This window comes from Phocoena phocoena, chromosome 15 (genome assembly GCF_963924675.1).
Source record: "Phocoena phocoena chromosome 15, mPhoPho1.1, whole genome shotgun sequence".
Taxonomy (NCBI): domain Eukaryota; kingdom Metazoa; phylum Chordata; class Mammalia; order Artiodactyla; family Phocoenidae; genus Phocoena; species Phocoena phocoena.
The window spans coordinates 29598220-29624954 of NC_089233.1; the positions used below are offsets into that span (position 1 = coordinate 29598220).

General features: G+C 46.7%; 1 protein-coding gene and 1 non-coding gene across 2 annotated transcripts in view; one reads left to right on the forward strand and one right to left on the reverse strand.

The window, feature by feature from the left end:
- Positions 1-19215, forward strand: part of EMP2 (epithelial membrane protein 2) — a 37043-nt gene extending 17828 nt beyond the window's left edge. Inside the window, exons 2-5 of the mRNA XM_065893150.1 lie at positions 10766-10900; positions 13333-13423; positions 17598-17744; positions 18960-19215. Of these exons, the coding sequence (XP_065749222.1) occupies positions 10823-10900; positions 13333-13423; positions 17598-17744; positions 18960-19147 (504 nt within the window). The 5' untranslated portion in view covers positions 10766-10822 and the 3' untranslated portion in view covers positions 19148-19215. The remainder of the gene's footprint in view (positions 1-10765; positions 10901-13332; positions 13424-17597; positions 17745-18959) is intronic.
- Positions 14827-14899, reverse strand: TRNAW-CCA (transfer RNA tryptophan (anticodon CCA)). The gene has a single exon. It is a non-coding gene; the product is annotated as a tRNA-Trp (tRNA).
- Positions 19216-26735: the final 7520 nt, after the last annotated feature.

Below are 26735 nucleotides of genomic sequence, written 5' to 3' on the forward strand. Positions count from 1 at the left end.
CCATTTCCGGACAGAGGCAAGCGTTGGCTCTGTGCCTAGAAGCCCCAGACGCAGTGAGCACAAAGCTGGGCCACCCAGGGCGAAGGGCTTCCATCATCCCCAGGGCATCTCGGACGCCTGGCCATTCGGTCTGCTTGGTGTCCAGATACCAGGGCAGGAAGGAGGCTGAGCTGACCTCTGCCTTCCTGAAAACAGGCCAAAGCCACTGTCCCTTCTGAGTGCTGTGGGTGGTATGTGGTGGAGGTGCGGGGTCTCAGCCAGCCTGGGGCAGAACCGCCAGCTCTAGAGCGGGCCTTGGAGTCCCTCTAGCTGTGGGGCCCAGGAGACTGCTTACCAGCTGGCCTTCCCCAGGGCTCAGCGCCCAGAGCCTCCCTGGCCTTCTGAGCGGGGGCCTGTGGGTGGAGCCCTTCTGGGCTGGGGAAGCCTCAGACACCAAACATCTCTGGTCTGTTTTGAAAGGTTCTAGACCTCAGGGTTGTCCTTTTGCTTACAATTCCGGGAAAAGCCTCTGACTCAGCTGAGAATGGGCCGTGGTTTAGATTGCAGGGAGAACTCCCGAGTGTGGGGTTACAATCAGGTGGTCGGGTGGTCACCCTAACAGCCGCGGGAAGCAGCTGGCTCACTCTCGCTCCCCTGCACGTAATGGAACGTGGCCAAAGCAGCTTCCTTTCAGCAACAGCAGGCAGGGGCCGGGGCTCCCTGTGGTGGGGATTTGTGTTTTTCTGAAGGGAAGGAGAGGAGGGGACACTCACATCACCCGTGGGAAGGTCCCTTGGCCTTCTCTTCATGTGTAAGACCCTACTGGTGATGTCCCACCATCAACGACAGATCAAAAGTTGCTTCTGGGGGAGGGAGGGCCGGTGAGTCACCAGCAGGACTTTCTCCACACCCAGTGCTAGATGTGCGGCACGCACACACACACACTTGCACGCACACACACACATTTCAAGCAAACATTGGACCAAAGTATAGTAGGACAGCACTGCTACTTAGGAGGCAGCGAGGAGATGCCAGTTCTTGGCATATCCTATTTGTCATCAGAGGTCTGGATGGACATTTCTGGGAGTACCATCCCTTATCCCAAACCATCAGCCTTTTTTTTTTTTTTAAACCATCAGCCTTTAGAACTTGAAGTTCACTGAACCACGAAAACTGCATTCTGTGTGCAGAATTTCCATAGCCCCACCTACACCTCCCAGTGCCTCGCCCCCTCCTCCCCGCTCCCCTACTCGCTCCAGGTCTGATACCCAGAGGGTTCTTGCTTCTGCTCAAGGAAACCCATTTGCTGCTCCTTCTACTCCAGCTACTGATTCTTCTTCCTTAAAAAGAAATCTTAAGTTCTAATATTCTCTGTTATTTTCCGGGATTATTTTTATGGGTATTTTATAGAATAGGGAGTATTTAGGCCTTCAGTCTGAAAATGCTTTACCACGATTCCTACAATGCACCAAAATCAGGGTGGCGAGATCCACCTGAGTTTCTGGGTGGAAAGGGGGTGCATTGTGATAAATTTAGAAAACAGAACTGAGTCCATTCTACTGTGTCTGAATAAATCCTTTTAGTGATCAAGGAGAAACTCTATCCAAAGTCCAAACCAATCTCAGAGTAGATCAATAAAGACAACACATGCTTCAGCTGGGCCGGTGAGCTATAAGGATTCGAAATGCAAGAAATTCTATTTTTAGTACAAATGATGACTAAAGCATAGATTTTAATGAAGTCCTCTCTTAATTAGCCCAGTCATATCTCAACTTTAGCTGATGGCCAGGGCAGAGAGACGCTGCCTTCCCAAATCCCCCCTGCCCGGTGCAAAGCTTGCGGGAAATCCAGCCAAAGGTGAAGCATGACTTGATGCTGCCTGTGTCCTCTCGCCTGATTTTCATTAGGTTCTAAGCATGGGAGCAGGAAAGTGGGTAGTATAAAAATGTCCTGGATTTGGAGTTGGAACACCAGAGGTTAGAGTCCCAACTCGGCGAATCATGTGATGTCTCTGTGAGCCTCAGTTTTTCATCTGTAAAATGGGCATGATGATACCTTGCCCTGCCGGCTTCACAGGGTTGACATGGAGATCCAACACAAGATACGCTGCGTAAACTGAACCTTGACCTTTAATCACGAGGGGTCTCCTTTCTTGTGGGATGACCCCCTCTGAGCACACCCCCTCCCCAGGGATCTGCTTTGTCTCCTACCTGTCTCGAGGTTATGCTGGCATCCTGGGCCCTGGTCACAGTTAGCGGCAGATTTGCTGGTCTTGCCTGAAGGATATTTGTCTTGCTTGTCCTGTGACAGCAGCAGTTGCCGAGGCTGCGCCCGGCAGAGAGCGGGGGAGGGCAGAGTTAGAAGCGGGGAACTGGCTTGAGACGGTACACTGCAAAGGAGGAGTCTGATTACAGGCTTGCGACTGAAACTGCGCATTGCTTTGCATCTGGGGTTCTGCCCTAGAAGTCCTGGAGTGATCAGAAGTTTGGAAAGAACTGAAGAAATGGGGAAAATAGAGCCACAGAGAGAGCAGAGAAAAGACAATTAGTAATGCTAGGGAAGAGAAGAGTTTTTAAGAAAAAAGTGCAATCATAGTACACTATTTGGCCCTGCAGTGTGCAACATTTGCATGGTCATAGTGTAAATGAGAATTACCGATGTGTGATAAGACTATACTGGGACGGTGGGAGTAGGAAGATGGACAGTGATGATGGTGAAAGAAACTCTTCCTTAGGCAGGAAGTCAGTAATGTTTATAATAGATGAATCAGGAAAGAGAAATAGATGAATATTGTTTGGACATGTGGAACTATGGGGAAAATAAACAACTGAAAGTGTTAAAAGAGATCGCTTCCGGGGATCAGGACTGTAGGGCAGAGGCTGTGGTTTTCATCATATGCCTTTGATTCTATTACCTTCTTTTTTCTTTTTCTTTTTTTTTTTTTTTTTTTTTTTTTGTGGTACGCGGGCCTCTCACTGTTGTGACCTCTGCTGTTGCGGAGCGCAGGCTCTGGACGCGCAGGCTCAGCGGCCATGGCTCACGGGCCCAGCCGCTCCGCGGCATGTGGGATCTTCCCGGACCCGGGCACGAACCCGTGTCCCCTGAATCGGCAGGCGGACTCTCAACCACTGCGCCACCAGGGAAGCCCAACCTTCTTTTTTCTTAATCATCATATGTAATACGTAGATCAAATCATATTTTTAAAAGAGAAGTTCTGCAAATCATAAGACTTTGATTTCTAGACAGGAACTTTAAAGCTCATCTAGTACAGTCTCCCACCTTCAGACAGGGCAACACCCCAACCCAGGTGGCCGAGCAGAATGTCCTGCTCAGCCCCTGAAGAAATCACCAAAGGAAAAACAATGTGATTCGGACTGCTCGGTGAAAGTTGTGCTTGAAAGTGACAGAGGCTTTTGGGAAATGGTTGTTGAGTATTGAAAGATTGCTGTGCATCCTGTGAGGGGTCTCCCACTGAGGTCAAAAGGGCAATTGGAGTGGGGGCTGGGAGACCCCCTAGTCCTTCTCTTGCTCCTGCTTTGCTGTGGGATCTGAGCGTGTCATGGCCCTTTCTGGCCTCAGTTCCTGCCTCTGGACAATCAGGGCTTTGAGTTTTCCCAGAACCTTTATAGTTCTACATTCCTAGAACTAGAAATGACAGCAAATAGCTTTCTGTGCACCCAGCACAGCAGAGAAAGAGGGGGAATGGATAACAATCAAGTGAACAAATAAGATGCTTTCTGACAGTGAAAATCTTCCAAAGAAAATAAGCCAGGGGGATGGGACAGATACTGATGGGATACACTGTACCGGAAGGGCGTGGCTACTGGGTGATCAGGGCCGCTTCTCTGAGGAGGGGATGCTTGAGTTGAGACCTGGACAGCGCGAGAGAGCCAGCTGAGGGTGGAAGGGACAGGGTGCTCCCAGAAGCTCAGCTCCAAGGAACTGAGACCAGACCTGGCTGGCAGAGCGCTGAAGCCCACAAGGAAAAGGGGAGACAAAAGGGATCAGCGTTCAGTATGACATTTTTGGAAGGGAAAATAAATTTCTGTGAATGGCAAAGATGAATTTGATGCCACCCTGGGTTTGTTGGGCTGGGCTTCATCCAACATCTATAGCCCAGGGAGCTGTCTGTTCTTCAGTATCTCCAGAGAGGGTCCACAGAGTCCCAATGCAGGAGAAAACATGGGAAGGAGAGAGCACCGCTGGGAAGAGCCACGGGGATGACAGAGGCTAGTCTGTATAGGCCAGAATTATACTTCGGGGGAACTAAGGGATGTTATTAACTCAGAAAACATGACATCAAGGCTTGTCTACCTACCCAGTCCATACATAACAGTTGGTCCAGTACCTTATACCCTTTGCAAACCCTCTGAAGATCAAGGCTGGCACAGCACTAACAGTGTCCAGTTTATGCTTTGCAGTAAATTAAGTTTGAATTGAATTGAAAAATTAAAAGTAAAATAAATTAAGTGTACTTATCCTTTGACCCAGCACCTCTACTTCTTGGAATCTGCCCCTCATAAATACTAACACAAGCATGCAAAGAAATAAGTGCAAGGATGTTCCCTGCAGTGTAGTTTGGAGTAGCAAAAAGTCTGGAAGCGCCCTAAATGGCCATCAGTGGGGAACTAGTGGAGTAGATCGTGGCATAGCCACCCAACCGAACACCAGGCAACCATTGCAAGAATGAGGTGGATCCATATGCTGGAAAAGAATGATCTCTAGAGATATTATCAAGTGAGAAAAGCTGGGTTGGAGGATGGGCTCTTAGCTCCACACCCCTGCCCCCCATGAGCCCCTGGACCCCTAAGCCAAGGGAAATTGGGGCTCTGGGGGATAGACACACCCACTCGCTGTCTAGGGAGGAGGTGTGGGGAAGGACAAAGAAAAAGCGCTGCAAGGTGGCCTCTCAGTGGTTGAGCTCCACCAATCCAGAAAGTGGACACTGATGCACCCTCCAGTCAGGATCAAAGGAGTGAGTGAGGGGCGGGACCTGAGGCCAGGAGTGTTACCGTGGGGCAGCTCCCTCCACGTGGAAACCTGGAGAGTGTGGAGTAAGTGTTCCCACCTAACAAATATTTCTGGAAAAACGCACAGGAAACTGGGAAGAGTGGGTCACTAAAGGAAAGGAACTTGCAGAGTGAGTCAGGGATAGTGATGAAGGGGAACTTCATTCGGTATAGAGATGCAAGGGTAGAGGATCATTTTTAGTCTCTTAAAAGTTCACGGAGGGGGGCTTCCCTGGTGGCGCAGTGGTTGAGAGTCCGCCTGCTGATGCAGGGGACGCAGGTTCGTGCCCCGGTCCGGGAAGATCCCACATGCCGCGGAGCGGCTGGGCCCGTGAGCCATGGCCGCTGGGCCTGCGCGTCCGGACCTGTGCTCCGCAACCGGAGAGACCACAACGGTGAGAGGCCCGCGTACCGCAAAAAAAAAAAAAAAAAAAAAAGTTCATGGGGTCTTCTCTATTTGTGAATAATTGACTCCAAACCCTGTGGTGAGGTTACGAGCAATGCCTTAGGTCTGAAAGTTCTGTCGCTGATTTACCTCATTTTGTTTTTCACTGGGGATCTGAATTCCAGACACCAACATGGGAGAGTGCTAAGTAGGTGACATGTCTGTTTTCCCTAATTTTCCTGGACTCCTAGTGGTTCAAATCAAGCCATAGCCACCCTTGTATGCCTCTAGACTTTTCTCTTACACTGAGCTCAAGACCTTACTTGACCTCTGGTGAAAGCTTACTCTTTTCTCTCCAGGGGTTTATTTCTAATGTCTGGAATTCCAACTGGAATCACTCCCAGGTGTGAAAGCAGTGTTTCCTTCCAGCAGAATTCCAGCAGAATTCCGACTGGAATCACAGACACTAGGCATTTGAGAACCACCGTCAGGATTTTTGCTGACATTGAAGACCACCTGCCCTTTTATTTACATAATATTTTTCTTAAATGACTTTGAAAACTTCAATAAAGTTGTTTTAAAAGGGGACTTTCTATCACTACTATAAGTGTTATTCTTATAAAAAGAAAGAACCTCAAAAAGAAATATAATAAAATCTGAACAGCGTTGTTAAATTCTGGCTATGCACTGTGACCCATCCAGAGTTCTGCTTTTTCTTTTGGTTTGAAAGAAAATTGCTAAGTGTTAGAGACAGTCTAGCACCCCAGGGTCTTTTTCCTTGATGGACTTGGAAGGATTAGAATGGGGGCTTTCTTACTGCGTGGTTCACTGTTCAGTGGTTCACTGTTATTTAATGCCATATCAATGCGCCATCCAAAATCATGCATTATAACGTTTGAATTCCACACCTTAGGAAAGAGTTAGTTAAAGCCTTTCTTTCCTTTTCTAGAAAGTTTTAGTTATGTGTCCTTACGTATCTGTGTCATCTGAGCTGGACAATACGTAAAGCTATTATCACCCTGTAGTTATTGGCACTGCCTGTGATGCTGGCACTTCGGCATTCCAGCTGATATTAAAGTAACGTGGCATTCAGTGTGGTAATGCACCTTTTATTTGTGAGGGTCAGAAACGCATCTGTTTGGAGGCAGCATGGCATGGCGGCTAAGAATGATGCAGGCCTAAACAAAGGGGAATTTGTCCTTTTTAAAAGAATTGGGAGAATCTGTGAGCTGATTCACTGGGTTCTTCCAAATGATGCGCAGAATTGCGGCTGGGACCGCCCAGGCTGAGTCACTCTGAAGCCACATGGCTCCTGGCTCATTGTTAATGAGTCCTGCGTCTCAAAGAGGGGCCCCTGTGTGAGCTCACGAGCCTTGTTCAGTCTCACGAGGGAATAATGCGTCCCACGAGTGGGAGTGAGCCTGGGCAGAGAAAGGGTGGAGGGTTTGGAGGGTTTTGTGCAGTGCAGCTCTCTAAGTGGGAGAGTTGGTATCAGAAAAAGGCTATTTTATTCTTTTTAAAAAAAATTTATTGAAGTATAGTTGATTTACAGTGCTGTGTGAATTTCTGCTGTTACAGCAAAGTGATTCAGTTATATGTACATATATATATATATTCTTTTTTATTTTCTTTTCCATTATGGTTTATCACAGGATATTGAATATAGTTCCCTGTGCTATACAGCAGGACCTTGTTGTTTATCCATTCTATACATAATAGTTTGCATCTGCTAATCCCATACTCCCAGTCCTACCGTTCCCCACCACGCCCCTTGGCAGCCACAAATCTGTTCTCTATATCTGTGAGTCTGTTTCTGTTTCGTAGATATGTTCATTTGTGTCGTAGTTTGGATTCCACATATAAGTGGTATCATATGGTATTTGTCCAAAAAGTAGATTTTAAATTATTCTATTTCAGAAATACCAGTGGATGCTCAAACTATTGGGGTGACATTTTGATGAGAGATTAGATCTTTACATCATCTCAAAATATCTCCCTACATGTGCTGAACCTTGAAAACACTGCTGAATAAAAGAAGGCAGACACAAAAGGACAAATCTTGTGTCATTCCGTTTCTATGAAATGTCCAGAATACGCAAATCCATAGAAGGAAAGCAGATTAGTGGTTGCCAGGGGCCAGTGGAGGGAGGAATGGGGAGTGTCTGCTTAATGAGTACAAGGTTTCCTTTCAAGGTGAGGAAGTGTTCTGGAACTAGATAGTGGTGATGGATGTACAACATTGTGAATATACTAATTGTCATTAATAGTACATTTTAAAATTATGTGCATTTTATCACACTAAAAAATACCTCCCCAGAGATTACTTTTTAATTACAAAGGAAAAATGCACAGTGGAGAAATCTGGTGAACCTTAACCCCTTAATCAAAGTTAACATCACCAATAATGGACAACCTGACATCCTGTGCCCCCTGGTGGGACACGCTAAGGACACATGAGTATGGAGTATTCTTGCCATGAAAGCATACCCTGAATCTAATCGTTAGGAAGCATTAAACAAATGGAGGGACTTTCTACAAAATAAATGGTCAGTACTCTTACATAATATCAATGCCAGGAAAGGCCAAGAAAGGCTAAGGAACCATTCTAGATTAGATTAGGTTAGAATCTAATATGATGTGATAACAAAATGCAAGGCATTATCTTGGATTTGTCCTGGACCAAAAACATAGCTAAGGTCCTTACTGAGATTATTGGAGAAATTTGAATATGGACTGTAGGTGAGATAAAATATTGTAAAATGTGACATTTTTGTGATTATCGTGCTGTGGTTATGTACGGGAATGTCCTTGTTTTTCAGAGATGCACACAGAAATACTTAGACGTAAATTACGGCTGAGGCAACTTACTCTCAAATGGTTCAGAAAAAATGTGTGTGGGGGGTGAAGTATTTGGAGGGAGAGAAAGAGACTTAACAAATAAAATCAATCCACTTAAAACTGGTGCTATAATGTTATCATAAATAGTGAAAACAAGGTCTGATTTGGTTTTTAAAAGTGAAGCTAAAACTTAATTTTATGTTACACAAAATTTTAGTAATAGTAACTGGTCACAAATTATTGGAATGAAAGAAGAATGAATCAAGTATTGATTTGGGGAGTTAGTAGCATTCACTCGTCCAACAGGATTTGTTGATGTGACTTTTTTTTTTTTTTCTTTTTTTGCGGTACGCGGGCCTCTCACTGCTGTGGCCTCTCCCGTTGCGGAGCACAGGCTCCGGACGCGCAGGCTCAGCGGCCATGGCTCACTGGCCCAGCCGCTCCGCGGCATGTGGGATCTTCCCGGACCCGGGCACGAACCCGTGTCCCCTGCATCGGCAGGTGGACTCTCAACCACTGCGCCACCAGGGAAGCCCCTGATGTGACATTTTTGCTTGACGTTTGCGTGTCGTTTGACCAAGACGATGGTCATTTTTGCAAAAATGTTCAAAGACTTCATCAGTTTTCCCAAGTGTCGCTGTTTATCCTTCGATATTCAAAGCATTCTTTTGAATGCTTTCTTTCTTTGCTTTCTCCCTCTTCTTCTTCTCCTCCTCCTTCTTCTTCCACTCCTCCTTCTCCTTTTTCTTCTTCTTCTACATCATTCAAGTTTATTTTTTTCCTCTTTTATTATTAACTAGTTCAGCTTGGACAAGTCTTCATGTGTTAACCCCTTCGGTGCCTTTTGACTGGTTCTTCAGTGTCACTTTCATCGACCTGATATAACCCTAGTTCTTTTGCAAGATTTCCAATGTCACTTTGTTATCGCTTTCTGTTTTCTATGATTAAGACTGTCCAACCATAGTAAATAAAAAGTTTACCCTGGAATCTCAGTGGTTTAACAGCCAAAGGCTTATTTCCCAATCACAATATCTGTCCAAAGTGTGAGGCTTCAACATATCACGGCTCCACCATCCCAACTACTTCATCAAGGAGACGGAGCATGGAGAACTCACACCTGCTCTTCAGCCCGGAACTGCTTCAGCCTGGAAATGACATAAGCCAATGTTGCTTACAGCCCATTGGCCAGAATTAGTCACAAGGCTCCGACCTAACTGCAGGCGAGGCTGAGAAATGCAGTCTTTTCATGTGCAGAGAGAGGAAAATGAAACTGCGGCTGTCGGCCTCACATTGTGTTTGCCTTTTGTGGTTGGATGTTATTCAGATGGGGTTAGATATTGAGGGGTGTTTGAGTGGGGATTGATTTTTTAATTTTTAATTGAAGTATAGTTGATTTACAGTGTTGCGCTGGTTTCTAGTGTACAGCAAAGTGATTCCGTTTTATATATATATATACACACATATACATATATTTTCTTTTTCATATTCTTTTCCACTATGGTTTATTACAGGATAATGAATGTAGTTCCCTGTGCTATACCTTGTTGTTTATCTATTTTATATATAGTAGCTTGTATCTGCTAATCTCAAACTCCTAATTTATCCCTCTCCCACCCTCTTTCCCCTTTGGTAACCATAAGTTTGTTTTCTGTGTCTGTGAGTCTTTCTGTTTTGTAAATAAGTTCATTTGTATCATATTTTAGATTCCACATTGATGTCATATGATATTTGTCTTTGACTTACTTCACTCAGTATGACAATCTCTAGGTCCATCCATGTTGCTGCAAATGGCATTATTTCATTCTTTTTTATGGCTGAGTAGTATTCCATTATGTATACATATATACCACAACTTCTTTATCCGTTCATCTGTCGATGGACATTTAGGTTGATTCTATGTCTTGGCTATTGTGAAGAGTGCTGCAATGAACATTGGGGTGCATGTATCTTTTCAAATTATACTTTTCTGTGGATATATGCCCAGGGCTGGGATTGCTGGGTCATATGGCAATTCTATTTTTAGTTTTTTCAGGAACCTCCATACTGTTTTCCATAGTGGCTGCACCAACTTACATTGGGATTAATTTTATAAATGGTCAGATCATTAGGAAATATTTGATCACTTTTGCTTGGTTACGGAGCAGGGCAGCGGGGACTGTGATAATGAATACTCAGACAGTGAGCTTACTCTGGTGCTGTGAAATCCCCATGGCGTTGCCTGGTGGGTGGGATATCTGGAACAGCATTTTAGCACACACAGAGCTACTCTTTCCTGCCCTGGTGCCCATGGTGTGCTGCTTCGAAGAATTGCAATGCTTTTCTAAATTAGGGATTTTAATTGGTCCTCACCCCTCCTCCTCCACAAGGAATATCTGGTGTCCGGATGCAACAGAGAAGAGCTTCTCCTGCCAGACTTTGTCCAGTAAAGTTTCTAGGCAAAGGGAAGATGGGAAGAGCTGTTTAAGATTTTCTAAAACCCCATGAAAAGTTGCTTATTTTTCATTTTCCTAGTGCTTTGTCACTGACAAATTTGAATTTCTTTCACCCTCTTTAGCACATCTCCTCTGGGCTTTAAACGCTACTACTCCGTGCGCCACCGTGCCCCGTGAAAATGTTGGTGCTTCTGGCTTTCATCATCATCTTCCACATCACGTCTGCGGCGTTGCTCTTCATTGCCACCATCGACAATGTAAGTTCCCTTTCCTTTTGACCATCCCAGAACTTCTGGATCCTAAAGTCAGTAGAAGTAGGATTGAGAACATCCCCAAGGTGATTATAATTTGGAGTCATCCTCCCTACCAAGCACACCCATCTCCTCAGCCTGGGCCCGAGGACTCTTGGCCTAAGTGTGGTGGTTCGAAGCATCACATGTGTCTGGACGGGCAGGGACCTTGGTCCTCTCATCCCTGAGTCCCCCACAGAGCCGGGCAAGATGCCTTGGCTGTAGGAAGCCCTTTGAGGATGTGGCTTAAATTCAGCTCTCCGCAGGTCATTTTCTTAACCGTGGCACGGTTGTCATTTTGGGCTGGATCGTGCTTTTTGTGGATGTTTAGCACATCGTAGGATGTTTAGCAGCATCCTTGGTCTCTACCCACGTGATGCCAGCAGCACTCTAGCCCCTAGTTGTGATGCCCAAAAATGTCTTCAGGTATTGCCAAGTGTCCCGTGGGAGGCAAAATCACCTTGGTTGAGGACCATTGCCCTAGATCTCCCAGATGACCCATCCCAGGTGATCTTTGCCCCCTCCTGTCTCTGACTTCTCCTTACTGACAGGATCCCCTGTTGCCAGCCCACCTGGCCATGCCCTTCCCGGCAGAGCTCATGCTTGGAACTTTCCCCATTCTGCCCATGAGCCCATGACAAATTTCGTTCTTTCCTTGAGTGTCCAGCTCACAGCCGTATAGCATTTGATAAATGACCTATGGGCATAGATTAACATCCCTCCTGGCAGGAAATGAAGCGTTTTACCAGAGATGCCCTATGGCCCACACCCTGATCCAAAGGCCTGGCTTCAATCCTGATAGTTTCAGACTGTGGAGACATTTAGAGTCAGAAAGTCTGCTCAGGAAGCCAAAAAGTGCACCTACAGGCAACCATCCAGTCTGGCTGCATATAGACTCCTGTCAATTAATCATCAAAATAACAGCAACACGGACCAGGACAACACCTGTCACTTAGGGAGTACTAACTCTGGCAGCGCGTATGCTCAGCCCTTTTATGTGCATCATCTCATCTAATCCTCCCTTCAGGTCTACAAGATAGGTCCTCTCCTGGCACTATTTTATGATGAGGAAACTGGGCCTCAGGGCATTTAGGGAGCCTGCTGGAATTGACATGGCAGGAAAGTGGCAGAGCTGGGATTTGAAGCGTTCCAGAGGCTCCTGGCTCTACATCCTGTAAGGATCCTGTAAGGAGTGCAGTGATCGGGTCTGGGTTCCTGGAGGTTCTGGAAGAGCTGTCATGAGTGGCCAGGGCAGGGACCACATTGATGCTGTGAGTTAAAGTCCTGGGAACCTACCGTTATCCAAAGGACCCACTCTCTGTGAACTAAGTGGGTTTTTTTTATTTTTTATTATTATTTTTTTTTTTTGCGCTATGCGGGCCTCTCACTGCTGTGGCCTCTCCCGTTGCGGAGCACAGGCTCCGGATGCGCAGGCTCAGCAGCCATGGGTCACGGGCCAGCCACTCCGCGGCATGTGGGATCTTCCCGGACTGGGGCACGAACCCGCGTCCCCTGCATCGGCAGGCAGACTCTCAACCACTGCGCCACCAGGGAAGCCCAACTAAGTGGTTTTGAATGTTCTTTTAGAATCTTTTTCTATTGCTTTCATCTAGTCCCTTGGGATCCTGAAAAGGTCCCAGACATAGTGAAAGGGATAGATTAACATTAAGGGCAGAAGAGCCATCCGCCACAGCAACAGCTAATCCTGTGGGTGTTTCTGTTACCATGGCCCTTACTGAGAAGACACAGGTGGGCATTTTTGCCAGTCAGTGAGTCATGCGCTGAATTAGGAATCGCGCTTGGCACTATCCTTAGACGCGTAGTGGGAGCTCCGTGACCGACTGTTGCCTGGATGGGGGTGGGGGGAGGAGATTCCAGTCTTCGGGTGGACGGAAAGCAGAAGGAGGCCCATGTGGGGACAAAGAGCAGCAGGAGCACAGAGAGAAACACAAGCGTTTGGATGGAAGGCAGGAGAGCCTTTTGTCTGATTATTTCATCTGTAACAGGCTCTCCCCGCTAGATCTCATCCTTTCCCTCCTCCCCTCCGGCATCACCCCTGCAGTTCTGTTGGAATTCACCACCGGCTGCTCTTATCACCACCAGCTGAGCCTCACCTCCTCACCCACGTCCTGGGAGGGCCTGGACCTTCCCTTTCAGCAGACTGGTGGAGTGGGCATCACCTGGGAGCCTGTTAGAAATGCAGACTCTCAGGCCCCACCCCAGACCCCTTGAACCAGAATCCGCATTCTGACCAGATCCCCAGGTGACCTGCGTGCACACCGCAGGTTGCGAAGCACCGGTCCCGAATTCTCATCTACTCCTGTGCCTCACCTGATTAGGGGCCCGTGTTTTCATAATGAACGAACAGCCTTTCCCTGTGTTTCCATTTCGTGTTACAGGCCTGGTGGGTAGGAGAGGAGTTTTTTGCAGATATCTGGAGAGTATGCGTCAACAACACGAATTGTACAGAAATCGATGACTCCATTCAAGGTGGGTGTGAAGCTGCTGGGAAAGCACTGAGTGACAAAAGATTCCTCGGGAGAAAGGCTTCCCTGTTGTCTGACTCCTCACCCCTCCTTCATCACAGCCTGTGCAGAGAGGGGCCTGGCTGCTGCTCAGGGCATGCTGAGCAGGGGTCAGCATAAGCTGGGGACAGGAGGGGGTGGGGAAGCCAGAGGCCAGAGGGCACCAACTCCAGGAATGCTGGGCCCCACCCTTCTCTTCTCTCTTTCTTGGCCAAGTAGGGCTTCCCTCCGTCACCCCTTCTCAGCTTCCGCCCTCATCTAGAATCTTCTCCCCACACCTCTAAATAGGCTCAGAGACATCTGTGTTACTTCCCTGCATCTGAGCAGCCTAATGGGCAGAAACCTGAGAGCCGGCTCCTTTAAGAGCTGTGTGACCTTACCTTGGGCAGGTCACGTGAGTGCTCAGACTCTGAACAGCCTCAGCTGTACATGCAGGTGACAGCAGTGCCTGCCCCTGTACAGGAGCCACAGTAGACAAAAGGGCTTTGCAAGTACAGAAAATCGCACCTAAAAATATGCCAACCCCTCTCCACTGTGGAGTGAATGGGTTGGTTTTCTGTTGTAGAACTGATAGAAGAGGCATTTTGGCTCCCAGTGCCTGATAAAATACTGGATGCCCAGTTAAATTTTATATCTCACATAAACAACTAATAATTTAGTATAAGTATGTCCCAAATATTACATGGGACATACTTATACTAAAAAAAATTGTTTTTGTTTACCTGATATTCAAATTTAATGAGCATCCTGTTTTTATGTTTTTTTTCCCTGGAATCCTATTTAGAGAGCAAAGGACCTTGATCACTGGGTCCTAAAGTCTCGCTATTCCAGCGATAACAATGTCAACATTCATAATAAAAGCAAAAATACCAATAGAAGGCATCATTTATTGAAGGTTTACTGGGAGGCATTGGGCTAAGTCCTTTACGTAAGTGATCTCCTGTCCCTGTCCGCAGGGACTGTTGGCCCTGTTTTAAGATGGGGAAACTGAGACACAGAGAAGAAACCCAAGTTCACCAAGTCAGGAGTAAATGATGGAGTTAGGATTCCAGTCTAGACATGACCAACTCTGAAGCCTGCATTCTAAAACACATAATGCAATCCACGCCAGCTCCCCTCTGGGTCTGTTTCTCTGCTGTGCTAACCCTTGACCCTGGAAACAGCAATTCTTCCCTGTTGGAGCCCCACCATTGCCAGGGTGCCTGGTCAGCTGGGAGCACTGGCTGTGCTCTGAGGCAATGTTTCCAAGCTTCTGTCGTTTGCATACAACATCCCCTGTGTGCATTTCTTACCGCTTATTTTTCTTTATTTTTTTAAATTGAAAAAAAATTTTTTTTTGGCTGTGCCATGCAGCTTGCAGAATCTTAGTTCCCTGACCAGGGGTCGAACCTGGGCCCCCTGCAGTGGAAGCATGGAGTCCTAACCACTGGACCACCAGGGAATTCCCTTATTTTCCTTTAAAATAACTAGCTGGCAAACTACCAGCCAGATTCAGTCCAATGAGCTAAGAATGGTTTTTATATTTTTAAAGCATTGTAAAAAAAAAACAAGCAAAAAAACCCCAAAATAAGACAATGAACAAGGGACTGTATGGCCACAAAGCCTAGAATATTTACTGTCTGGCCTTTACAGAAAAACCATGCCAACACCTGCTTTAAAACAGTTCACTCTTTCCCTACATAAATTTATTTTAAAGGGAACTTTATCTGCCTATTGTGATACACTGGTATGACTTACCATAAAAGAAAGAAAACATTAAAAAGAAAACTACATTGAAAACCAAATGATGTTATTAAATTCTGAACAGATGCACTTGCCTTTTGATGGCTTTGAATCTGTTTCTGGTTCTTTCCTGGTTAAAAACCAAAACCACCACCAGCACCCAGATACTGGCAGGTGTTACAAAAGTGCGAAAGCACCAGGTGTAGAGCTCCTCCTCCTCCTTGGGGGTCCTTGGATGAATTTAAACACGAGCAAAGGGAACATTCCTCTCTTTAGGTGAGGTTTGGTTGTTCCGTGACCTGGTTGGGTTCCACCTACGTTCATTTCATCAGCCGACAGTGGTACATGCTGCACCCACCCCCCAGCTTTGAGAAACTCTGCTCTAAAAAAAATGAATCCATCTTTTTCTTTAAAGCCTTTGTCTTAGTCCATTCGGGCTGCTAAGACAATACCATAGATGGGGTGGCTTGAACAGCAGATACTTATTTCTCGCAAGGTGCCAGCAGATCCAGTGTCTGGTGAGGCCTCCCTTCCTGGTTTGCACACAGCCACCTTCTTGTTGTGTCCTCACCATGCAGAGAGCAGAGAGCAAGACAAGTTATTGTGTCTCTTATAAGGGCACTCATCCCATTAATGAAGGCTCCACCCTCATGACCTAATCACCTCCCAAAGGCCCCACCTCCTAATACCATCCCATTGGGGGTTAGGATTTCAACATATGAATTTTGGGGGGGATACAAACATTCAGTCTACAGCAGCAGCCATGGTTTCCATATTTGCCCCATCACCTGGGGTACTTGCTAAATATACAGATTCCTAGTGCCCATCCCAGAACGACTGTATCATAATCTCAGAGGAAGAGGCCCAGGAATCTATTTTAAGAAGGCCCTAGGTGATTCCCGGGATCAGGCAAAGTTAGGAAGCTCTGCTCTAAGCCAGAGGGTCACAACCTTGGCCCCACGCTGGAATTCCCTGGGGGACTTTACATGCCCTGCCCCACTTCTTGTCTGATCCCAACACCAGAGATTCTGATTTATTTTACCTCAGGGTAGCCTGCAGGATTTTTATTTTTAACGGAGCTATAATTTACAAACAAGGAAATGCATACTTCTTAAGGGCTCAGTTCAAAGTTTTGACAATTATATACATATACCCCTGTAACTATTATCCAAAGCAAGATAGAGAACATTCCCATCACCTCAGAAAGTTTCCTTGAGCCCTTTTCCACTCACTTCCCACCACCCCCTGCCCCAAGGAGCAGGGTTTCTGACTTCTGTCACCATGGTTCTCTCTCTCCTGCTCTTGGGCTTCATATGAAACATATGGTGTGTATGTGTGGGGGTGGGGGAGTGGGGCTCTGGTTTCTGTTCTCACCGTAGGGAATGGGGAGGGGGCTAGATGCTCTCTGAGAGATCCAGTGGACCAGGATCCATTGCTGTAAATGTTGGATTAAGTACTTACAAATCATGCTTCCCTCCAGTCAGTTTCAGGTAAAATTGAAAAAAAAAAAAAAAAAGAGGATTTGTCCTTAGGTTTTCCTCTGCGGCTTTGGGCACTGTTCCCTCACCTGTCTTAGCTGCATCCTGGTGATGACATCCAGCCCTTACACAGGACTCCCTTTTTGCTAGCACCGCCCGAAATCCTTACATAGTTGAGTTCATTCCATGTTCCCCCACTGATGAGGTAGGAGCTATTGCTATCCCCATTTTACAGGTGAGGAAACTGAGACCCACACAGGTGGCTCCAGTCCCTGCACTTGACCCCTTCATAGCCTCACCTGTGTCCTTCCCACACGCAGTGCCCTCCACCCAAGACCAGCTCCTTTATTCGCTGAGCCCCAAGCTCTCATGCCCCGCTCACTAAGTCTAATCTGAAAACCCCTCACTTTCCCTTTTCCTAAATAACAATCACAAGGCTCACCCTCTTAGAGGGTATTTTGTGTCCACAGAACACTTCCAGAAGGTCCCTCGGCACTGTGAGCCCTGGATCTCCAAGAACCCCTTTGGAGGTCTTTATACGGTGCAGACCCCCAGTCCTGACGCAACCCATCCCATTCCAGCCTCTTGATCCAGAATCTGCCAGGTTGGAACCTGAGGATTTGTACTTTAAATAAAAAACCTGACCATGAGCCAGGCACTCGGGGGCAATACCCAAACCAGGAAGACTGCAGAGTCGGTGGTTCTTGCTCCATTTTCCAGATAAGGATGTTGGAGATCATCTGGTCAATTGCACAAATGGACACTGGAGGGAGGGGGTGTCAGGAAGACTCCTTGGCTGCCCTTGTGCTCATTCTGTGCGGATGAAAGCCTGGTGCCCTTTTGCTTCCCATCATCCCTGCTCTGGAGCTGTCACTGTGCACCCCAGGGGCCCGGGTGGTCTGTGGTCCTCAGTCATGAGCTCTTGCCCTTTCCCCACAGAATTCTCCACGGTGCAGGCGGTCCAGGCCACCATGATCCTGTCCACCATTCTCTGCTGCATTGCCTTTCTGATCTTCGTGCTCCAGCTCTTCCGCCTCAAGCAGGGAGAGAGATTTGTTTTAACCTCCATCATCCAGCTCATGTCATGTAAGTAAAACGATGGACTTCTGGAGTAAACACTCTCTTCCCAGCCAGTCATGAGTAGAAGCTGGGAGGAGTGTGGCAGGTGAGGGCTTGGAAAGGAGAGGTTGGCAGCTGTGCCATGGTGGGATGTTTTATACTTCAGACTTCAGATTTAGTTAGGGGGTCAAGAAAGGCGTCCTGAAGACACGAAGCCTGAGCTGGGATCTCTAGGGTAAGTAGGAGTTGCTGTCTTGGTACAGAGGAGAGAAGCATAGGTCCCCTGCGGAAAATCTGGATACTTAACCTCATCCTACCACTAATATCTGTGAGTGTTGGTGATTCAGTGAGGATGCTTTTGGCTGCAAGTAAGAGAAAAATCCAATTAGCAATGACTTGGGCCACAAAAACCTTTACTTTTTTTTATATAACAAATCGCTTAAAGGTGGAAGGTGTCAGAGTTGGTTTGGCAGCTCAGCAGCATCGTCAAGAAGCCCCACTCCTTCCATCCTTCCATGCTGTCATCTTCAGAGTGTCAGTGATGACCTCATGACCCCCAAAAGGCTGCTGCAGCTCCAGACATTCATCCTGGCCTAACAGTTTCTAAAACAGTAAGCAAGGGAAAATACAGCAACAAAAAAAATGCTTTCTCCTCCCACATCTCCCTCTTTTCAGGGTATTATATTTTTCACGGAAGGATTTTCTGTGGCCAGAACTGGGACACATGGAACCATAAACTATAGCAAGTAAACAGGAACAGGATTGCCAGGAGGGGTTGGCAGACTATGGCCCATGGGCCAAATCTGGCCCACTGCCTGTTTTTGCAAATAAAATGTTATTGGAACACAGCCCCGCCTACTCATATATGTATCATCCATAGCTGCTTTCATGCTGAGACAGCAGAGTTGAGTAGCTGCAACAGAGACCGTACGTGGCCTGCGAAGCAGACTACTTCCTGCCTGGCTGACCGATGGCTTGGACCAATTATGACCCTTTGGGCTGGGTAGCTGGCTGCCCAAACAACATTGAGTTCAGCTAGCAAGAATGGGAAGCAACATGGCTACAGGGTAGGCAGCAATATTCTGCTCCAAAATATTAGTTGTAATCTTTCCAAGAGACTAAAATAAATACCTACTAATAACAAAAACTGAAGTTTGTCTTCAGCTCTGACCATAGTCCCCTCAGGTCCCTGGTGCATGCTGTGGTCTGTGATTTATTTGGACCCTGGCTTTCTTCCGACAGGCCTGTGTGTCATGATTGCAGCTTCCATTTATACAGACCGGCGCGAAGACATTCACAAGAACAACTCAAGACTGTACGCCCTGACCTCGGACGGCAGCTACGGCTACTCCTTCATCCTGGCCTGGGTGGCATTTGCTTTCACCTTCATCAGCGGCCTCATGTACCTGATACTGAGGAAGCGCAAATAGAGCCCAGGAGCTGGGTCGCTTTCGCTGCAGTACAGAATCCACGTTCAGATACCGTTTTGTATATAATCAATTTTTTTTTGTGGTTTTTCTAGCAAACACATTGTTTCCTTTAAAAGCCAAAAGAAGAGAAGAATTTTTGCATTCTTGAGATTAGAGAATAGACTATGAAGGCTGGAATTCAGAACTCCTGCCCATCCGAAAGACTCAACACAGCAAAGCCAAAAATCCAGCAATGCTCAAATCCAAAAGTGTTCAGCAGGATCTTTCTTAACCATGGGGATGTAATGTGATGTGACAAGAGGCCAAGAAAGCCAGGTCTCGGGGGACATCTTCCCCTAGGTTTGGGCTACGCTGAGCCTCCCTCACCTCAGCTCTTCTTCCTGAATCTCTCTGTGTTAGTGGTAGAAGGTGGAGTGAGGGGGGTCCAGGTAAGGGAGGAAACCTCCTCAGATGTTTAGCCAAGTTCCACATGAGACACAGGTATAGCCCCTGGTGTTCTGTCTACATCCAGACCAGAGCCCCGACCCTCCTGTAATGGGCTGGGTCCAGAAAGTGCCACCCAGATTTGCTGACAAAGTCACCTGCTTGCCTTAGGGAAGGTGACCTTTAACCTGGATTTCAGATTTAGGCTCACCCTAATCTCAGCATGTGACCCCTAGTAAAATGCAGGCTATCAGGGTCCCTCCCTAGACCTACAGAATCAGTCTTCAGGGATGGGGCCGGGGAACCTGCATTTCTAACAAGCTCCTTGGTGATGCTCAGGTGCCTTAAGATTGAGGACCACGGTCCCAGGGCCAGGTGAGCAGAGCTGCCTCACAAATGTTAAAGATCTCATCGTGTCGAGATGGGGAGGTGGGTCTAGGCGCCACTGGAGGCCCAAACCTTGGCCTCCATCAGCTATTCATTCTTCACTGTCTCTTGCACAGCTGCTCACATCTGGACCACCCAAACTCCAGTCCCAGGCCTTGATCCCGATAGCCAGACACCCTGGGATGGGGGTGCGGCCTCCTCCCTACCCGAATTCAGAAGGCCTTTTCCTTCTCTTCCTGGCCTGCCTTCAAGACTGCCTGGCCTCTACTAACCCCCATTTCTGGAGCCTCAGAGGACCATTCACCATTCCTTCGTTCATCCGTCAGCATAAATGATGGGATGCTTATGCCAGGCACAGGGGAAACCATGTCGAGACAGTCTCTCTCCTCGTGGGGCTCATTGTCTAGCAGAGGAGACAGATTAAAAACCAATTAGCAAAATGAATTACAAAGAGCAGTGAAGGCTGCAGAGAACACAACCAAGGATTCAGAAGAGAGGCCCGTGGGTGGGCAGGAGAGAACCTGCCCTATGCCTGCCTGTTAAAAGCATTTAGGATTTAGATCAGCCTAAATATCACTCCACTCAGCCCGAGCACGGTGGCACTGACGGGGCGGTGCTGTGTGCGTTACACCCGGAGAACACTTCCTTCCCTGGAGGGGCCGAGGGTCCCGACGGCGAACAAAGCCCTGGCGGGTCCCAGATTGCCATGGTTCTCAAACTTCAGTGGGTACAGCATCTCTCGGGGGATGCTGCCTGCTAGGGTCTGGGTAAGTGCTGCCAGGGATTCAGAGACTGTACTGAGGGGTAGGGCTCTGGGGAGCTGGTCCTCAGTGCTGTGAGGTGTGTGGCAATGCGGGGACCTCGGGAAGTGCCTACGGGAGAAGCTCTCTGCACCTCACTGTCTTTTCCCTTGTGTGTCGTGAGCCTGCTGCTGGGAGGTGCGCCTGGGACCCGTCTGCGCATGTCAGCACTGGCACCATGTAAATGACCTGCTACGTGGGGCGATGGTTTGCCCTCAGTGCAATTCCAGTGGAGCTGGGGAAATGCCTGGTTTGAGTCGTTTATGGCCACCGTGGATACCTCTTTAGTGCAGGATTGGGTTTTCTCTCCATCTACCCATTCACTCATTCATTCATTCGGCTTCAACAGAATATTAAATGCTTACTGTGTTCCAAGCACTGTGCAAGGCTCTGAAAACACAGGGGCAAGCAAATCCAGACATCTTGCCTGAGACAGGGCCCCTCCCACAGAGAGGCCACCAGCACAGCACAGGGGGACATGGGGCCAGAGGCAGGACAAATGGTCACTTCTTGCCTCAGTGGAAAACTGTCATTACTCCTGTTTTGGGTAGGAGTGCGGCTCACACCCCTGGAGTTGGCAGGATGCTACGTATACCTCGTGGAGGAAGGTGGTTCTAAGTGCCCCAAGCTTTCTGCTCAGGTGGCTTTTCTATAATTCCCTGGTAGTCACAATGGAAACAAACAAAACCCCTTAGAACCAGAAAGCTGGAAAGCCTTATCCCCAAGCAATGCATGAATTTCCATCCCCCAAAAACTTCAGGAGTGGGTATCTGAAATGACCCATGGATTTTCCAGTAGCTGGTCTCCACTACTGTTTAGCATTCAGTGCCCACATCCATCTGTGATGCCGGGGCTTTTTGCGAAACAGGAGTGCTGCCTTTCCCCCTGTGGTGTGACGTGGCCTGGGGAGGTGGGAAAGGGGATGGCATGAGCGAGAAAATACCCAGCCTTCTTACCCGTCAGTAGGTTCAGCCCTCACTTGGTGCTTATGATCAGTTATTCACAGACAACAACAAAGACGATTAGCTAAGGCATCCAAGAAGCGAATATCAGGACCAAATATATTACTGGTAACAACTGCATTGGAGGGAACTATAGTTTGCATATTTTAGGACATTTTTCTAAAGTACTGTAATTCGTTCATTTGAGGGGCTATGGATGGAGACAGACTAACTCATTTTTGTTACTTGCATTAAAATTACTTCGGGTCTCTGTTCAAATGAGTTTGGAGAATGCTTGATTTGTTGCTCTGTGTGAATGTTGTTCATACCCGAATACAGGGAAATTGGAGACATCCCCCCACCCTGCCACACACTCTCTGCTATGGGTTGTGTGCCTGTGTGTATCCCTGATCAGGCTGTGCCTGTGCGTATCCCTGATCAGGCTGAAGTCATAGCATGCTCTATATTCACTGGTGATGAAGAAACCTAGACCCCCAAGCCCATACGTAAGCACACTAAACACGGTAGCTTGAATAGAAGCTGTAGCATCATTTAAAATCTGCCTGGGTGGGAATTACTAAACTTGCTAATAGCTGAAAGCTTACTTACAATACAGCAAGTTGGATAGTTTTGTATATTGGGGGGCAGTGGTGATGGGGAGATGCTAGGGAAAGGCGTAGAGGTTAAGTTTGAATCTTGGTCGGGGGATAAATGTGATTTTAGGGTAGTTAGATACTTTCTACTTAATGTGCCTTTAAAGTAGTCCATTTTCTATGTTTTGTATAATCTGAAACTGTACATTGAAAAATAAAGTTTAAAACCAAATTGCCCGGAGCAACAGACTCTAATGTTCCCAGCGGTGCCAGTATCTAGAGGAAGAAGCTGCTGTCTGGAGTGGCAAGGGGTCATTTGATTTCTCATCAGGATCATAACATGTGGCTTTTACAGTGAGCCAGGGATATCTGACAATTGGCCATAGGACAATTTCCCACTCCCTCTGCTGCTTTCATGGGCCAGCTTCCTGGACGAATGACTGGCAGTGGCACAGGAGCCAACACCTCGAAGGGCCCCATGCTTGGTTAATGATCTGCTAGCACTGTCTTAAAACTCTTAATGATATTTGGACAAACAGCCCCACATTTGCATTTTGTGATGGTCTCCGCAAGTTATGTAGCCGGTCCTGTTCTCCAGTTTGTATCTAATAAGACTTTGGCTTTGAAGAGTTTGGTGATGATGAAAATGAGACTATTGTAATAGCGCACTCTCCAGAAAAAAAAAAAGAGAGGAAGGAAGAAAAATTCAACCAGAGAGAGAGCTTTCATTTTAACCTAAGGAATGCGCAAAGTAGTAAAAGCTCTCTGTCTCGGGAACTCACACATTTCCTTGTCTCCACACAGGGGTTGCTGTCCATATTCTTCGTGTTTCTAGATTTTTTGTTTTTTTTCCATGTGGCAATTGGATAGTGATCACCCCAGAGCGCTCAATTTTATATTTCTTCCAGTCAGGAAATTAACCTATCATTCATTCACCAAATATTTGTGGCGTAACATATGGTTTATCCAGGAGAATGTTCCATGTACACTCGAGAAGAAAGTGTATTCCGCTGCTGTGGGATGGAATGTTCTATCAGGTCCATTTGCTCTAAAGTGTAGCTCAAATCCAGTGTTTCCATATTGATTTTCTGTCTAGATGATCTATCCATTGTTGAAAGTGGGGTATGGAAGTCCCCTACTATCACTGTATTGCTGTCTAATTTCTCCCTTCACATCTGTTAATATTGGCTTTATACAGGTGCTCTGATGTTGGGTACATAAATATTTATAATGATAAAGGGGTCAATTCATCACAAGGATTTTGTAAATATTTATTCTCCAAATATTTGTGTACAAATTATGGCATGACCACTGGGCTAGGTGTCAGGTACTTCGTGATAAACTTAGTCCCTGCTCTGATCTAGCCTATTTTAGTCCCAATTTCCCCCCCAAAAAAGTGACAAGAAAAATAGTAGTTGGTGACACGTGAAAATTATATGCAATTGAAATGTCAGTGTCCATAAAGAAGCTTTTGTTGGAACACAGGCACGCCTGTTTGTTTAGATACTGTGTATGGATGCCTTCACGCTATAGTGGCAGAGTTACCACCCAATTCACATGGTCTGCAAAGCCTTCAGTACTCTCTGGCTAGTAGAAAATGTTGCCATCCATCCCCTGGTTTAATCAGGTAAGAAGGAACTGTCTTTTTTCTAGTTGTTTTTTTAGGAACAAGAAGAGATTTCCCAGAAGCCCTTTAGCAAACTCTCCCTGGTGTCATTGGCTTGAGGATTCCAGGTTTCACGCTTAACCCAATCACTGGCAGAGGTAATTAAATTACCATGCTTAGCATTGACCTCCGAGCTGGGGGTCAGGTTCCTTCAGTGAGGGATAGACTTATGAACCACACTATTAGGAAAGGAAAGAGGGGATTGACTGTGAGCTGGGCAACCAAATTATCTGCTCAAGTCTGTCCCTTTGCTGTCTAGATCCATGCACAACTTTATAAGAAGTTTAAAAATTCTTATACATTCATGAAATGAACCAACCCCTTCCTGGGAGGTATACACCCTGAAGTCACAACCACTCCAGGGTCGCTTGGTGATGTGTTAATATCCTCTCATCAGGCCCAGTGTGTCTCCTCATGGCCCAGCAACCTATGAGTAAAAGTTGTTATGTACTCCCAAAGGCACCCAGTATAGAATGGAGGAAAAGGAACGGGATTCCTACCATAAATGTTCCCCTTCGGAAAACGAATGAGCATCAATGCCCAGTGGCCCACGTTTTGTGCTGGGTACCAACACCAAGAACTCCCTTCCCTGGTCGGGAGTAAGATCAGGGGTTGGTCAATGCAGGGCCCTTGGTTCCGCTCAGAGGGACGATCTCTCTAGTCCGCAGTCCTCCAGGGTTGTATCTAAGATGGGCGCTGGGGAGGAGGCCCTTCCCTCCTTCCTGTGGGCATGAAGCCTAGGGTCCTAGAAGTACCTCAGGGTTGGCTAGTCACAGGAGGTTCTCGGTTCCTTTAGCCATGGAAGGCCAAGCCAGCCAGAGCTCTTATCTGGACTTTTTTTTTGGTTAAAACAACAAACATTTATTATCACACGAATTTTGACAGTCAGGAATCCAGTAGCAGTGTACTAGGGTTGTTTTGCTTTACAGTCTTATATGAACGAGGTGGACCTCATCTTCGAGCCTGAGAATTCCTGCCTCCCAGTCTTTTTTTTTTTTAATTTATTTTATTGAAGTGTAGTTGATTTACAATGTTGTGTTAATTCCTGCTGTACAGCAAATGATTTAGTTATACATGTATATACATTCCTTTTCATATTCTTTTCCATTATGGTTTCTCACAGGATATTGAATATAGTTCCATGTGCTACATGGTAGGACCTTGTTGTTTATCCATCCTATATATACTATTTGCATCTGCTAATCCCCAACTCCCAGTCCACCCCTCCCCCACCCACCCCTCTCCCTTGGTAACCACAAGTCTGTTCTCTCTTATGACTCTGTCTCTTCAAGCCCGCAATCCAAGCTATGTTCCCAGGCTGGTCCTTTGGTGAAGAATGCTTGAGGATTTGGTATATCTTTTCCTGTCATCGCATATGTCTTTGCTAAGCTTTCTGCCTCTACACCATGGATCCTTAGTCTAGAGCAGGGCGTAGCAAACTCCTGGCTTGCTAGCCAAAGCCCTGCCTTTTTTATGGCCCTCAAGCCAAGAATGCTTTTTCATTCTTTAAGAGTTATTTTTAAAAATGCAAAGAGGAATATGCAACAAAGACCTTACGTGGCCTGTAACAGTTAAACTATGTACTGCCTGGCCCTTTACAAATAAAGTTTACCAGCCCCTGCTTCAGAATTTGACTTGCTTATCCCTGCAAATCTCCAAATCATTGGATTCTCCACCAATTTAGATTGCAGGCTTCAGGCAGAAAGAGTCTCAATAAAGCCATGTTTTCTTCCATTTTTGTTGTTAAATGGACCATCTTTGACCGAAGATTGACTTTTTCTTGTAGGAACTTACTCAAGGCTCTAAGAAGCTGAACATGGCAACACCCTGATGTGTTTCTACAAGTGTTTCTGATGCTTACAACATCCATGGGTACATGGTTGGTGTAAAACAGGTGACAGTTTAAACCAGGGTTAAATCATGGACCAAGGGCCAAGTCCAGCCCACCACCTGATTTTGTAAACAAAGTTTTATTGGCACACAGCCACAACCACTGATTTACATATTGTTCAAGGCTGCTTTCAAAGGCAGAGCTGAGTAGCGGCAGAAGAGACCATATGACCTAAGCATGAAATATTTACTAGCTGGCCCTTTATAGAAAGTTTGCCAAACCTTGGTGTAAACCAAATGTTTTGCAATAGCAATGTCAGGGCCACTGCTTCCCAGCATGGGAAGCGGGTCACAGCTGCCCTCTGCTCTGCCACCTGTCTGTTGCTTGTAGCACCCACATTCTGTATAAATCAGCGTTCTTAGTTGCAAGCAACAGCGACTGGTCGATTTAAATAGAAAAGGAATTCATTAAAAGGAAATCAGGTAGCCATCCCCCCCACAGAGCACAGTTTGCTGAGGAAACCACTGCTGTCACCACAACATGACACCAAGTTCTTGCACCAAGAACTTGATCTTATGGAAAGCATCTGTGCTACCCCTACTTCTTTAGATTTGGAGCCGGGCGTGGTGCATCTGATTGGTGAAGGCTGGGTCACGTGACCATGGCTTTACTGCAAAGGAGGCTGGGAAATGATTAGCAAGCATCTTCAGTTTCTACAGTGGGAGGTAAGTTCTGCAGCCCACCGAGACTCGGAAGGAAGGGAATGCCCCAAACGAAGGAAGGAAACTCAGATACTGGGCAAACAGAAAGGCCAATGCTTGCTAAATCCCATCAGAAGCCCAGTTCCCTACTGACCCACAGCCAAGCTAGTGCTTCCCAAACTTTATTGATCCATATCCCATCCACATGCTCTTTGCTCATATGTACGTACATACTACACTATTATT